General features: G+C 44.9%; 1 protein-coding gene across 1 annotated transcript in view; it reads right to left on the reverse strand.

The window, feature by feature from the left end:
• LOC142784403 (beta-scruin-like) overlaps nt 1–16,396 on the reverse strand; it is a 315,658-nt gene that overhangs the window by 148,386 nt on the left and 150,876 nt on the right. The window contains exon 7 of the mRNA XM_075882771.1: nt 12,850–13,033. Coding sequence (XP_075738886.1) covers nt 12,850–13,033 — 184 coding nt within the window. The remainder of the gene's footprint in view (nt 1–12,849; nt 13,034–16,396) is intronic.

Below are 16,396 nucleotides of genomic sequence, written 5' to 3' on the forward strand. Positions count from 1 at the left end.
TCTCGCCGAAGAAGAGTCGTTTACCAGACCGGCGACAAAGTATGGGTTTGGACGCCCATACGGAAACGAGGACTCTCTGAAAAGCTCCTAAGGAGATACTTTGAGCCATATCTAGTACTGCGACGACTGAACAGTGTTACTTACGAGGTCGTCCCCGACAGTTCATGTAGTACGAGGCTTCGCCAGCACCATCCTGAACTAGTTCACGTTGTGCGCATGAAGCCTTATGCAAGGTAGTGACTGTGCCAGACACTTCATAAAGAACAGACAAAAAAACTGCACCACTGGTTTAGCATCGGGTAGATACTAATTAAGAGGAGGGCAAATGACGCGTGTGTACTGGTGGACCAAAACGACGATAAGGTAATTTGGCGGACATCAGGTAGTGGAGCTCTGGCTGATCGAAGAAAAAGAAGGTGATCTTGCTGTTCGGCTGCTCAGAGTCACTGTGCCAACGTTTATCTGCCTTTGGTTCGCACTGTACCGCGACAATATGTTACCTGATCTGTAACCGCGAAACTTCATAGATATATGTTAAAATATCTGACAGCATGTTGGACCTATTCTTGCTCCGAACAGCTGCTAAGGTGGATATATCACTGAAAGGTATGGTAAAGTGACACTAAATATCAACAATATATTATTTAGACAGACACATTGCATTCTGAAAACTCCACTGTCGTAATACCATCGCGCAAGGTTATTAGGCATAAAAATCGGTCAAAATAGCCCCTTTTAAATTTCCGCTGTTATCTCTAATGATTACGCCACGTATTTTAAAGTGTTTCTCTCGTATTTTGACCACAAAGTGGCAACGTAGTTTCTTAAAACTTGGTATGTTAAGCTTCTCGCTACCTGCTCATTCCACTGAAGAACTACGCTCACCGAAGGAAGTTTTTGTTCCCTCAGCTTTTTGCGGTTCCCAATTCGGCAAAAATTACAGTATCTATTCTTTTACATTGTTACATGCATTCGCAGCTGGTATTTTGCGAGCGCGTTAAGAAAGTCTGCAATAATTATAGGGGTTAACACAGACGTACATTGTTTTCTTGCTAAATCTCGTTTTGCCTGCTAGAAAACGTAACGTGACAGCTGTCTCTAATGTTTAAGAAGATAAGGCCGCCAATAAATTTGTTGCGTGCAGAGAACATGCTCAAAATTGCTTTCAAATTGCTGGAAAAAATATTCAGCTACTTTTAGTTGCTTGTTACAATTTTTTGATATTTTAAGCTAATTTACACAACCATCTAGCTACTTTTGCTCTCGGACATTTGGCAACACTGGCTCGGGCCGTTCAAATCACACGGTACCGTTAAGAGTCTACAGACAAATGTACAGACAGACAGACAGACAGACAGAAAGACTGACAGACAGACAGACAGACAGACAGACAGACAGACAGACAGACAGACAGACAGACCAAATGTTTTGCATTGAAGGTCCCCAGAAAAGACGATCGTCTTTAAAAATAGTCTTACCATGGCGTCGTTGCTCCACTATTTGGCGTAGGTGTCGACGACAACTATAACCGATGTGCGTCACTTCTATGAGAAATGTTTTCTGAAAGCGTTTCTTGAACTTGAAGCCATGCTTTTTCAAAATCCTCTGCACCGTCATCATGCGCGTGGTCGGTAGCGTCTCCTTTTTGAATTGCTGCACTACTTTGGTGATAGTTGGCAATTCGCCTTTCTCAAAAAAGCCATTATTCACTTTTCGCAAGATGCTGAGTTCAAATTCATCCAGATTTTACGTCTGATCGCTGCCTTTCCAGCAAGAACGCTTCTTTGGTGGTAGGACTTGGCCTGTGACTTCCATGTGTTCTCCACCGATACAGTGTTCGCTTGCTCAAGTGGGTCAGTTTCACGGGCCTCTTCTTAAGTGAAAGTACACTTGCACTGTTTCCTCATTCGACGTGAAGCCCTTCAAGAAGGTTTAGAACTACGTGCTTTGATAGCTTAGGAAAACTCCGCAAATTCGAAGGATAGTTACTGGCGGCACAGATGGAGTCGCATCTTGCGCAGACGCAACCAACATGATTGACGCTTTGTTTCCGAAAGGCGGGGTATCACTACCTCACAACATGCCTGCGCAAAGATACGTTTATGCAGGTTTTTTCTCGTAATTTCACTAATGAATAAAACACTCTACAGATTATGAACAAGTCAACTCTAAGGATATGTTCAACGTCTCAAGGTGGTTCTTGCGAATTAGAGCTGGAATAGGAAAACATTTCAGGGGCTATCTGTGGTGGTCATACAGCGCTGATTGGACGAGAGGGCACTACTCTTAGCTGCACTGCCTGTGAAACGGCTGTGAAACGGGGGACACTCGATAATCTGGCGTCGGCAACTGCACATGCTCGCACCTCGCGTCTCGTGCCGCTTGCTTGCGTCTCGTGCCAACTGGTACTGGATCGCACATCAGCATACCACCACTCATTAAAGAGAACGCCTCTCCTTCATTCAGTGAATAAGAATAATACAGATGAAATAACAAATAAGCATTTCCAAACAATAACCAATTACGCAACATTTATGCACTACCCCACCACTTTCCGACACATTTACTTGAGTTCCTCCCGTGGGAAGATGCGAGCGGATTTTTTGGGGGTGAAGCTCCCTATGCCTTCGATCCTGCGTCCGCGATGTATGTAGAAGTAGTAGTAGTAGTCGTCGTCGCAGTAGTAGCAGGTAGCCATCTCCACGGCTCTACTAGAGGAGCAGCACGCGCACGCATCCTTTCCAATTGAAGAGGAAACCCGCACAGGTTAATCATAAATAAAAGATAGTTATTTCTGATGAAATAACTTTAAGAGACGAGTAATGGTGACTAAATATCCAATAAACTTAGCCTTGAGTTTGATGGTTACTCAGAAAGCTAGTTCCAGAAGGACTCACACAGAGCAATATCTGAACAGAAAAAGTTGCCACGTTAAACTCGCTGGGCATAACCTTTTCGTTTTAGCAAGGTTTAGCGATAGTATGTCCGCAGTGCCATGAATATAGTGAACTGGAGGCGGTGAAAGATGGGAAGTAGACACAAAGCGCAGGTCATAAGACAGTGTGCGAGTGCCACCTTTCGTTTAGTCCCTGGAATGTTCGATGGATGATGGTACCTCTATATGCTGAACATATGATGAAAAGATGCGAGATGATGGTACTTGGAGTGTTCAATAGATGGACGGATGGATGGACAGACAGAGATTTGAACGGACGCACGAATGAATGAAGGGATGGATGGACGCATGAATGGACGCAGGGATGAGTTAATGAATGGACGCACAGATGGATGGATGCACGGACGGACAGTTAGAAGAACGGACGTACGAGAGACGCTCGACGATCAACGGCACCAGGACGTACAATTTTGGCATGGTTCCTTGGTCCAGCTATAGTCCCCCGCTTTTCAAGTCGGCTGTTCTACAAAACAAGTCAGCATATTCCCGAAATGAATAATGATGAGTAGGGCGAAGCGCGCGTCAATCCATCCGTGCTTCCGTTTGTCCGTGCTACTATCCATGCATCCATCCGTGCCACCTTCCAGATGTTCTTCTGTCCATCCCTCCGTCCATTTGTCCGTGCATCTGTTCCAGCATCCGTCCATGCGCCCATTCGTCCGTCCGATCTTGCGTCTTCCTGTCCATCCATCCGTCCGTCTGCTTGTCCGTCCGTCCGTTGGTCCGTCCGTCCATCTAGAAAATACTGCAATTACAGTCATTTCAAATTTTTTCAATCATATACTCATAGTATACAAGCACCCCCATCCAACGAGTATCTCTAGGACTAAAAAAGAGGTGGTGGAATACTACTACGACTACTACTACTAATAATACACACATCAGGTACGCCTCGAGCCACAGTTTAAGGATTGATTATATATGTGGGGTATAACGTCCAAAACCACCATATTGCCACGCTGTGTTGGTGGCAGAAGAGAGCGAAGAAGTGAAAGGCTGCAGTGGCTGAGTAAACAGTCGTATACTTCGAGTTCCAGTCTATCGTTTCCTCTCACGGCAGACTGGTGGATGTGCTGGTACTGTACTGCAACGTCTTATGCCTGCTGGTCCTGAACCAGAAGCCACCACCGCCACTGCACCAGGGTCTGCTGATATCAATCGAAGCAGCCACCGCTTTCAAGGACTACCACCGCAGTACGGCCTCTGGGCATGTTTTATGAGGACAATGTTTGCAACATCCGAAACTGAAACCGAGCATGACCCATTCGCTAGCGTACCCTGCGTCATCAACACGCCTCGCACACCCAACACATTCATGGCTATGCCGGTGAGAATGTCGAAGACTGGCTAGACCATTTCGACCAGGTCGCTGCCATGAACCACTGGGACAATCGCCATAAGTTGAAGAACATGCATGTCTCCCCCTTAGACGCGGCTAGTGTGTGCTGCGAGAACCATGAAACTTCATTCACAAGTTGGCAGGAATTCCATCGGCAGCTTCGCGAGGCATTCAGTGACCCCGAACGGAGAGAGACAGCAGAGCATGTGCTTTCTTCATGGTTTCAAATGCCGAACGAGAGCATCGCCATGTTTGTCGAAGAGATGTCACGATTGTTTCGACAGGCTGACCCCCACATGCCAGAAGACAAGAAGGTGCACCCGCTAATGCGAAGCGCAAAGGAGCAACTTTTCGCGGGCCTTGTGCGTAACCCCCCTACGACTGTATCCGAGCTCATACGTGAGGACACAATTATGGGGCGCATGCTTCGGCAGCAGTTGTCACAGTATGAAAGTCAGACGGCCATGTCCGCTGCGTGCTCGCTTGTACCAGGAAGTGATAACAGGGAGGTCCTCACAGAACTCATACGGCAAATTGCACGCGAAGAACTTCGGAAATCTCATGCAGCACCCCCTCCCATTAGCGCTGCTCTTACCAACGTCGTTTGTAACGAAATCAGGCAGTTCACTCGTTCCTCACCACCATCGCAACTCGAACCTCTCACGCGTTCCCACGCTGATGCCCTACGCGTCTCTACGCCGTCGACGGCACATTTTGCTCATCCACCTGATGGGGCCCCCAGACACTCTCCAAGTTCAGCCCATCGCCCACCTTCTCCGACGAATTTTTCTCCTGGCCCCCGGAACTCCATCGTCTGTCGTGTACCCAACAATCGTCCTTTGTGCTACCATTGTGGTGAAGTTGGACACATGTACCGCGACTGTTGCTACTGACGAATAGGCCTACGTGGATTCCACCCAGAAGCCCGTTGTCCACGCTATGGTGAGCGCCCGCAAGAAATTGCAGATTACTTGGAAGGTAGCCTTCACGCTCTTGTCCCGCCGCGATGACAGTCAAGGTCACCATCACCCCGTGCGTCCATATCAACGCACCACGCTCGACTCGCCTTTGGGTCCCCTGGTGTCAGTGGCGCAAGCCCACGCCAGGGAAACTGAAAACGGTGACCTCCGGAGGTGAGGCCGCTGTCACGCGAACGGACAAATACCCTCTGCCGCTGCCTTACGACGGACCATTAAAACCTGTTTCTGAAACCGCCAACAGAACGTCCGCTGTCATTACCGTTTCTGTCGACTGTTATCCAGAGACCGCGCTTATCGACACGGGAGCTGATTACAGGGTGATGAGTGCTTCATTGGCCACCTGTCTACACAAGGCGCTGACAACGTGGGACGGCCCTACACTAATGACCACTGCAGGACACCTCGTATTCCTACTGGAAGGTGCACCAACCAAGCTTGAGATTTGCGCGTCAACTTTTGTAGCGTCATTCCGTGTACTGCTCAACTGTTCTCGGCCGGTTATTTTGGGCATGGATGTTCCACAAGAGTATGGAGCGATAATTAATCTGCGTGATTTTTTTCGAAAGTATTGCTGTTTCTCTCCAGATTCTGACATCGAGAACGAACATCGTGGCGTGGCCTTACACCTAGTTGATAATTCGTCACGTTGCCACTTCGCAGTAGTATCATTGTGCTTGTTGAGTGTTCACGGGAGCAGTCAATTACGGGCATCGCCAAAAGTAACCTGACGTTATTACTTGATCAGGAAGTCACGATTACTCGAAGTCTCGTTGAACCCTGAAATGGCCAGACTACACTTTTAGTTACGAAATTCAGTGGTAATCTGGAGTCATACGCGCTACCGTTGCACCACCGGGTCACGACCTACTTCAGTGGCGATTACAGGCTTTTTGCGAAACGCACAACCATAGCTCACTTGGACACATTGGATGATTTGGACGCCTTCCCTTTGATTACGATAATCTCGACTGAGAACAGCTGCGATACTGACGTGACTAGTTGCCTCAACGTCAATCGTCAGTTAGAAGAACCTAAGAGGGCAAGGCTCCTCTGTCTTCTCTCACTGTTTAGTGACTGTTTCGCCTCTACGTTGAGAGACCGGCAAAGCCCTCTAACGAAGTGTGGCAGCTTGAGCTAGTTGGTAAGGCATGACGATAGTTATAGCTGAGAACAGAACAGTGACATAGAGACAAGAATGACACGCTCGTGTCTTTCGTGTCATTCTTGTCTCTGTGTCACTGTTCTGTTCTCGCGCTATAACTATCGTCATGCCCTCTAATGAAGCAAAGAATTTTCACTGAGCCCAACGCACAACCCGTGCGCCAACATGCTTACCGCGTGTCACAGAAGGAGCTGGATGCCATCCATCATGAAGTGGAACAAATGCTCGACGACGACGTAATTCAAACATCGACTAGTCCTTGGGCGTCACCAGTTGTTCCGGTTAAAAAGAAAGATGGTTCACTACGAGTCTGCGTCGAATACTGTAAACTGATCAAGATGATGAGAAAAGAAGTATATCCTCTTCCTCACAATGACGACCTTTTGGATCGCCTGTGACACGCCCGTTTTTTCTCTTCCACGAATCTCCGTAGCCGATAATGGCAGATTGAAGTAGGTGAACGTGACTGAGAAAAAACAGCGTTTATTACACCTGACGGTCTCTATGAATTTAAAGCTCCCCTTTTAGGCCTGTGCTCCGCTCCAGTTACATTCCAACGTATGATGGACACAGTTTCATGTGACCTGAAGTGACACTCTTGTTTAGTGTATTTAGACGATGTAGTCCTTTTTTCTACGACTCTATCTATCTATCTATCTATCTATCTATCTATCTATCTATCTATCTATCTATCTATCTATCTATCTATCTATCTATCTATCTGTCCGTCCGTCCGTCCGTCCGTCCGTCCGTCCGTCCGTCCGTCCGTCCGTCCGTCCGTCCGTCTATCTATCTATCTATCTATCTATCTATCTATCTATCTATCTATCTATCTATCTATCTATCTATCTATCTATCTATCTATCTATCTATCTATCTATCTATCTATCTGTCAATCTTTCTATCTACCCATCTACGATGTTTAGGTCTCCTGGCCGTTTCGATAATGATATAGATACCGAAAGTGGTATGAGAAAACATGACTTTGTGACAAGCATAGGTGTCTAATCATGACATAAACATCATGATATGTATCTCGCGAACATCATTATTTAAATTTTATGGTCTTGCTGCTAGTGCGGTGCTTTCGTTCTGATGACATCATGTAACACTGGTATTGTATGCCATGACTGCTTGACGAAAATAAGTGAGAGACCCTAGCGTGAAAATCGCGACATGCATGTCATGTAAGTCATGACTACAAGCTACGCTCATTGTGTACTCGGGGTCGTTTCGCTACCTTCACATATACCAAATTTGGTATTACGTGACGTGAATGAAAGAGGAAGGTATTTCATGGGTGCAAACATAATCATTGCATGCATGTCTTGTAAGACAAGACTACAAGCTACGCTCACAGCGCGCTCGCACCCGTTTCATTCACCATATATACCGAATATGGTGTCAGGTGATGTGAATAGACTTTGAAGGTAAGTGACACGTCTAAACATCAAAATTATGACATGGTAGTCACGTACGGCACAATTTACGTCCGCCTTGAAACGTTGTGCTGATCTTCAAGTGGTATATCAGCCTTCCTTCCTCGTGCTTCGCACATCATTCATCGTCACTGCACGTGGGATCTGCCAATTTTTGATCCAGTGGCCCCACAAATGTTTTTGCATACTTAGTAGAACGCAGTTCTATGCAGTATAGTTCACAGTGAGCTAGCATGGGAGCGTGGTCTAATATTCGACGCACACGCATTTGAAACGTGGGGACCCGATTCTATCTCCAGAAACAGAAAATATTTTATTTTGTTTTTATAGTATTTCTTTCTTGTGTAGATATCTGCACATGAAGGTGTTTGCATGCAATCAACTTTTTTGATCTTGTGTCCATGCTTTCCAAAGCCTAGTCATTGTATGACCAGTGCACTACGTGAACCCTTTCAAAATGAGCTTTGAAATGTGAGTTATCAGTGATTACAACCAAATAACCATAATTTTATTCTCAAATTACACACGCTAAATGTTTAGTCAAGAACATCTATTGAAATTGCTTGCCTATGGAAGTGAAGGCTCCTCCCCCTACACCAGTCATGCTTCGTATAAATGTGAACTATAGCACACTGAAATAAGTGAGGCAAGCTGTTAGCACAAGCGTGGGAGGAAATCAGGTTTTAGTTCAAATTGGTTCTGCGTAGACCCACAGGATGACGGAAGTGTAAAAAAAGAAATAATGGACAACCATCCGTTTGTGACGCGAAGCTCCAAGGAAATGCGTACGAATTTCTCAGAATGAACGATTACTACAGGTTTTCGCGCTCATTTTAATCCAAGAGCCAGCTCAAATAATCTGCATGCCATTAAAATATTCTCAGTGCCAAACTATTTAATCCATGTGCCAAACATTTAATCCAAGCGCCAACTCAATGAGGTCACGTGCCAGTGAGTTTAATCCAAGTGCCACCGTGTTTAATCCAATTGCCAATGACTTTATTCAGGTGCCAGTTGGTTTAATTAATGCACAAAAAGCTGAATACGAGGCGTAAAAACAGCAGTGCAATTGAAATGCAGTTCCTACCGTATAAAAGACAATAGTCGGAAGGTAGAATAAATCATTATTATTGGTATTCGCCGATGGTATTCGTGAAAAAAAATTACTGCCGTGGTTCGCTTGAGCCGTGTTCGGAGTGCTTATACTTTTCTATGTGCAAGTTTGTATAATGAGTGCTTGCCACAGGTGAAATAATTATTATGAAAGTGAAAGAAAACGTAGGAACACATTACCGAATATTTTACAGCGCAATGAAATTCAGTGTCCGTCACTAAAGCTCATAATTGGCTTCGGCACACACTACAACATTTTATGACATGGACAAGTCATATAATGCGAAGGACAAGCTTTGTTTTTAGGAGTGCCAGAATACATATCAAGGTATCAAAAACCTGGCCGTGTGCAGTGATGGGTCAAAGGCAGCTACATAATCAAGGGATTAGGAGGCCCTCGTGGGGCAGAGTGAATAAGAGATAATTCCAATATGTCTTTGTCCTGAAGTGCACATAAAACGCAAACTGATCATCCTTATGTGGCAATGAATGTTATATCTTACATTATTGTTTGCTCTTATCTTGTTAATCAAACAAAATAATGTCTCCAATAATACGAACGGTACTGATTGTTCATTTAGCTTGGTAGTATTGTGACGTACTGGACCAACGTGATGAAACGAACACTGAAGAAACAAAATGATAATAACGCGCATTTGTCCTTGGGCCTACTGTTGTTTTTTTTCTGTACGTGTTTCTTTTTTTACGCGGCATTATGCCTCTCATCGCACATTGGAAGATTGCGCAAACCCTGACGAAGACCGGTCCACTGGTCAATACCATTGGTAATAAAATTAAGACAACCGCCAAGTTGTGTTTCTTCTCTTCCCAAGTACGTTTAGCCCATTGGAAACATATATATATATATATATATATATATATATATATATATATATATATATATATATATATATAAATATATATATATATATATATATATATATATATATATATGGAAAGCAAGAGTGCTTACTACTAATTATAATTATTCAAGAAATGCAACATAGCCACAGGTGAGTGTATTTATTAAAACAGAACTGCCCTATAGGACTCGGAGACGAACGTTCACAAGTCATCTTCACGCGAAGTGGCAGCCACGAAAGATAAATTGTGCTGATCGAAGGCCACGCTGTCCACGTGCTGTGTTTTTGCACGGAGTGGCGAGCCGCATCCAGCAGAAAAGAACGCCTGCAGGCTGTGCTTGATATTGTCACGTTTTCGATCTGTAGGCCTCTGCGTCACTAGCTTCATCGAGTAGCAGTGGGCATCCAGCAACCGATCGACTGCGCTTGCACTGATTTATACTGCTGGCATTTTTTCCTCCAGGGCCTCCTTTATTTGCTTTATTGTAAATGTGCAGTTTTTGTCCACAATTTGTCTCAAAGTACTCACGACATTATGTCCAAACTTCCTTGTTGAACCCCACCATGCTTTGATGTTTCTCTGTCGGTAGCAGTAATCGATCTTGCTGTTCTAATGTTGATGCCTAGAGCTTCGGCCAGTTGCTTTAGGTCACCGCCACGCCTGTCGACATCCACATATATAGCCCTGTCGACCAGCTATACACGGCTGTTTTTTTTCTTTTTGACAAGGTTTGTCAGTGTTTCAAAGTGTGGTCCTCGTTTGCGTCAAGCCATGACTTCAAGCAAAGCTCTCTTCTCGTCTGAAAATGTGCCCGTATGAAAACGCACGTGTTTCAAGCCAACGAGCTTCAGCAGCGCTAAATGTCGTCTGTTACATGAAAACTGGTGTATCTCCTTTGATGCTTTTATAACAACTTAATTCCACATAAATCCGAATAAATGCAAGTTTAGTATTTTTAAGTGGTTATTTCTGATTTTGAGAACGAATGAATGTCATCTGTCGGTCACTGTTCTCACTGGGATGAGCACACGACTGCGAAAGCCTCAGCGAATAAGCAGCCGAATGCCATCTGCTGAGCATACGAGGCGAATCTATGCATATGCGATGGTGTACATGTTTAGCCGAAATAATGCAATAGCCATGAAATATAGACTATCATAGACCCCATGAGCAAATACATTTAGTACCCATAAATGCAATCATTACTCTCTGTTTTTTTTTTAATTTTCAAGCTACGACACCAAAACGTTAAGGAGAAGTAGCACTGCCCACTTCATTTCATAAGCGCTAGCATGTATAGGTGAAAGAAAAGTTCTTCCTGTGACGTCATGTTTACGTTATTTTGACATTTATGCTACATAAAGTGGCAAACTATGTGTTTCTAGTGCATCGAATAAACTGACTGGCACCTGGATTGAAGTCATCGGGAATTGAATTAAACACGGTGGCACTTGGATTAAACTCACTGGCACGCGGCCTCATTGAGTTGGCGCTTGGAATAAATATGTTGGCGCTTTAATTAAATGTTTGGCACATGAATTAAATAGCGCGGCGTTCAGATTATTTCAATGGCGTGCACATTATTTAGGCTGGCACTTGGATTAAAGTGAGCGGGAAAACCTGTAGTCGCGGAAGTATTCGTCCTGGTCCGGAATCGAACCAGGTACCAACGCCTTCCTGGGCTGATCGCTCTACTAATTGTGAGCTAACCAGGAAACTAACAAGTGGCAGTGCAAGGTCGAATTTATTTACAAACTTCAAACACGTTCTGTGGAGACTCGCAATGTAGCGCGACGGTTAAGAAAGGTAAAACAGACAGCCACCCGTTTATGACGCGAACAACAAGGAGATTATGCAGATTTCTAAAAAAGAAATGTTGCTTTGTTTCTGAAAGATTCCTGCTGGTACGGGCATCCAACCCGTCACCAAAGGTTTGCGAGGCGGTCTCTATACAAATTGAGCTAACCAGAAAGCAAGCAATTGGCAGTGCGAGAATGAAATGATAGAAGAGCTTTACTCAAGGTAGAGTAAAAAGTAGAGCTCACCTATGCACACCCCAGAAATATCTTTCAGTTTGAAACTAACTTGGACTAAACAAAAGCCTTCCTTAACCATTTGGCTTCCGCTGCCAGTTAATGGGGCGAGGCCAAAAGCGCTTTGACCAGCGAATCGCCATCCGCCTAAAAAATGTTCCTTTTTGACATTGTTTCATAGAAGCAAACACAGTATTTTGTGTTTGCCTTTGGTTGGTACATTATCTTCAAGATAGACAGAGTTGTCCAGATATTTTAGCTGCTCGTAAGTGTGTTTGCTTTTCTTTAGTGCTTAAGGCTCAACTAACCCTGCTTTTTTAAAACATGGCTACACAGGAGAAACGCGGAAGAAACCAACCTGTCGCAGTCTCACCAATTCGCATACAAGCTGCCGAGTGGGCTCATTTTTCTTGCCAGACGCTTGCAAACAGAGTAAAGCAGAGTCCTTCAAGACTTTACTTAGGTTGGAAGGCACAGAAAAAAAGTACGAGAGCTGATGGGAGTGTGAAAATTGTGATTTTGCTCTTTACAAGCCTGTGTACTTTAAAACTTTTCAACACAAAAAATTCATACTGAATCACCTGATGTAGTCGAGCATCGTTAAGAAAATAAAAAAAACTTTCTTGTTCTATGACGTTTGCTGCAGGTTTTATTGCACTTTAGGTCCACCGACTCACGCTGTGGGCGGGCGCGAAAATTTGCTAGTTGAACACAAAGTAGGAACGGCCGCGGAGAGCGCCTACCTGGAGTCTTTTTGAATGAAATTCCTAGAACACTCACCCGGACTGAAACTAGTGGTTTCATACGAGTGAGCCAACTCATGGATCATTTCGTCAGTCTATGTCATTCTTTCAGCCAACTCATGGAACATTTCGTCAGTCTATGCCATTCTTTCAGCCAACCAGACCATAATGTGAGAAGGCACTGCGTTTCGTGTTTGTCGTACAAGTGTTTCTCACTCACCTTCCTCGCTTATCGCGCCCTCCTATGGCGAACAGGGTACCCTGTACTGCAGCACAACCATGGTAGGCCCTCGGCACTTGAAGGTCCGGCAGCTGCGTCCACTGACGCTCTCCCAGCTGGTAACAGAGGCACGAAGCCAGAGGCCGATGTCGACCAGTCAGAGTCCGACGGCTGTTCATTCCACCTGCGATACAGAAAAAACTATTATTGCGCTGCATCAAGCTCTGTGTTATGCATTGAAAGGAAAATCAACTGATTTTGTTCGCCACAATTTGAGCTATTATTTTCAGGTACATCAGCGAATTGTCATTTACTCCTTTTCGAGCTATCTGGAGCCGTACGCATATGAAAAAAAGAAGTGGCTGATCCCTCTTTCTAGGAATATACAAAACGCGAAAGTGAAACGCATTCTCACAGAAGTAGTTCAGCGTGTATTGTGCTATTGTTCCGCCACACGGGTGAAGGAAGGATCTCTACAGCAACAAACTAGAATGTCACGTGAACAACGGCAAGCACCTCGGAGCAAACAGCGCGCTAGAAATTTACAACGTGCACCTCTAGCAGAAAACACGCACGGACTGAGCATACAAAGGACAAGCGCGGGGTAACCAGTGTCACAGATCGACACCTAAAGCGCGCTGTGCAAACAGGAAGGCACACGATACGAACGCACAAGCCTACACAGGACAAGCACAATCAACTGTCACAAATCTTACATCTTCGTGTGTGAGCAGCGTGCTCCTTTCGTAAACGCCGCCGCGGTAGCGAGAAAGTGACCTTTGTCTTCTCCTGAACCAGGCGTCTAGTAAGCGCGCGCGCAGGAGAGACCAGGCTTTGTGGAGGCGCCGCTCCCCAAAACGCGACAAGCGACAGCCTTTAAACGGCGCCCAAGGCTATCCTACGTAACTTTATTCAACGCTAGAATTACTGTGTATGCTACGTCTAGGCAGCAGAGTGGCGCATTTGTTTTTCAATGCGACCAGCGACCATGTTGTGTGGAGAAGTATAATGCACCTTCGATACCACCGAAATCGGTCATCATTCCCCTGGGATCTATCAAGTGAACGTCATGCGCTCTGTTGTTTATTTTATTTACTTTGAGATACACGTCGTTAGGCTTCGACAGCAAAGCACTTGCGTAGATTCGGCACTATTTTCGAAAAACATTCGCAATGCCCATGAACTATAGGTGACACGCTGTACGATTCAAGATGGCACCGAGACGAGAGTCAACCAATTTGATAGCATAAGAATAGATATTATATTTTGGACAAGCACTGACTGTGCCTGTTCTACCGGATAAAGTTATGAGATGCACGGAAAGTCATATGAGACTAAAATACTTTTTGAAACCCTGGAAGCTAACCAACTGATTATTCGCTGAGGTGTGAAATGTTATATTTCAGCTACATAACCATGTATGAACGACGCTTTCGGAAAATCGTTGCGGCCTAAAAAACTGCAAGAACTAGGATTGACGTATGAACTAAACGGCACTCCGAAGTTGTATGTACCGAGCCTCCCTGATGGATTTGGCGCGAAAGTAGGCCGCTTGAGAGTAGCGCGATCGCGGCTGCACTTGACCGAACGTTTAACGTGGCGACGGTTTGCAAACAAACTACGCCATCTTCATTACTTGCGCAGTCACGAACATAAAGTTGCTTCTTCAACAGAACGCAAGCATTTAACATACATTGAAGTCATGCTTTGTCACTGTTATGCTCAGACTCTAGCCGTGCGCAATTCACGGCACTCGAGTGTTGCACATTTCATGAGCATGATGGAAATAAGGACATTGAGTGAATACACACTTATGCTTTTTACAACGTCGCAGTTGTGACGTCGTTTGGAAAGTACTGGTGAAAAACAGGAGAGGTTAGCGAAAAGGTGTGGATTATTTGCAGTCGTAGCTTCAAGTTTCATCGCTCTAACCATTTCGCTCCGCTGGTCAAGCCCGAGCGTATTGGCCACAGCATGCGGGCTATGTACACTGCACAAGAAAAACTATGCTGTTATTTTGACCTCTCTGAAGTATGTTATACATAAATACAATCAAAGTGACCTACGGAGGCAAAAAAAAAAAACATTGACGCACGAGGAGGCGTGAAGTGCAACTCGCTTCTCGTGGGTTAGCCGCTGATCTTTCATCGTTGATTTCACTCTTGGTAGTCGACAGCTTTCTACGTCCAGTGAAATATTCTCGTCGTCAAGAGCGTTTCCTTGAACACCAATGCAGGAAGCAATTTGAGGAATTTTTTCCGCCCAATGACTTCGACAACATCAAGAACACATGACTCCCCTTGTACAAAACCAACACCGCATAACTCACCACGTTTATATGGTCGCAAAAAACATTTGACCCTGAAACCCGCCAACAAGCAAATCACTTGCAGTGCGCTGCCATCTGTCAAACGCACCGAAACAAGCGGTGCGATGTTGGCAAAGATTTGGAAGGGCAAATCATGAGGCCACGCGACTTTGCGCGTACAATGAATGTCATAGTATTCTTGCACTAGAAAGACATCGATGAGGGCTATACGCACGTCCTCCAATAAGGTGAGTTTCAACTGCAAAGGTGAGACCATAACATTAAACTAAGCTACATGGCTAGAGAGAATCCTTGGAAGCTGATATGTCTACTATGCGGGCTCTAATCAAAAGCGTGAGTTGCCACGCATTTTTACGTAAACTTCACTTCTCGCATAAACAAATCTACTTTATAGGGTCGCCGGCTTTCCGGTTTATTCACAGATGCACGAAACATGCAAAGTGTCTTGCTAATGCGTTAACACTGAGGCTGACACAGCTAAACAAGGGAGCATCTGCCTACTGATCATCCTCGTGAGCACGCTCCGAAATCCCAATTGGCGGCACGGCTGTCTATGGGCGATGCAAATTCTGAAACATTCATCGCTATAGGCTTGTTCCAGCGCTCCTTCAATGGCGGAGGACCTACCGTACCAGCAAAGTTTGCTTAGATCAAGCATGGTAAATCAGTGGCCTAGCAATCCATGCTTGGAAAAACATTGAAGGCCAAGGGGAGATACACGTATCTGCTTGGAAAGTGTGACAAGTCTACCCTTAGCCAAGCAACGGAAGGCCATGCTTGACAAATAATTTAAAATACCCCGTTTTCTATGGTCGGCACAAATTGGAGCACCATACTCCCGCCAAGCTTTTTCTTGGCGTAGGAGCCGAGCATTTGGCTAATGCTATTTCTGGCAAGATCGAATTTGTTTTTTATCTTGGCTACAATTTAATGCCTGGGCGTTTTTTCTAGATTTCCGCATGAACCTCTTCCCCCAGATAAGTCACAAGGCAAATATTTCTGGTGATTTATGTTTATTGAACCCAATGTGTAGACGGCATGCATTACGCCATTTCTCCATTCTTTCCTAAACTCCTGCGATCGTGAAGTGTTGCTTGGGCGTCTGGTTTAGTCTTTTATTAAAGTGGCATGCTTTATTTGGATAGGTGCACCTTCTTGATATGAAGCGAACGTGAGCCGCTCTTTTGTTACGACTAAAACAGCTACGTCAGTTTGTAG

This window comes from Rhipicephalus microplus, unplaced genomic scaffold, assembly GCF_043290135.1.
Source record: "Rhipicephalus microplus isolate Deutch F79 unplaced genomic scaffold, USDA_Rmic scaffold_14, whole genome shotgun sequence".
Classification (NCBI taxonomy): domain Eukaryota; kingdom Metazoa; phylum Arthropoda; class Arachnida; order Ixodida; family Ixodidae; genus Rhipicephalus; species Rhipicephalus microplus.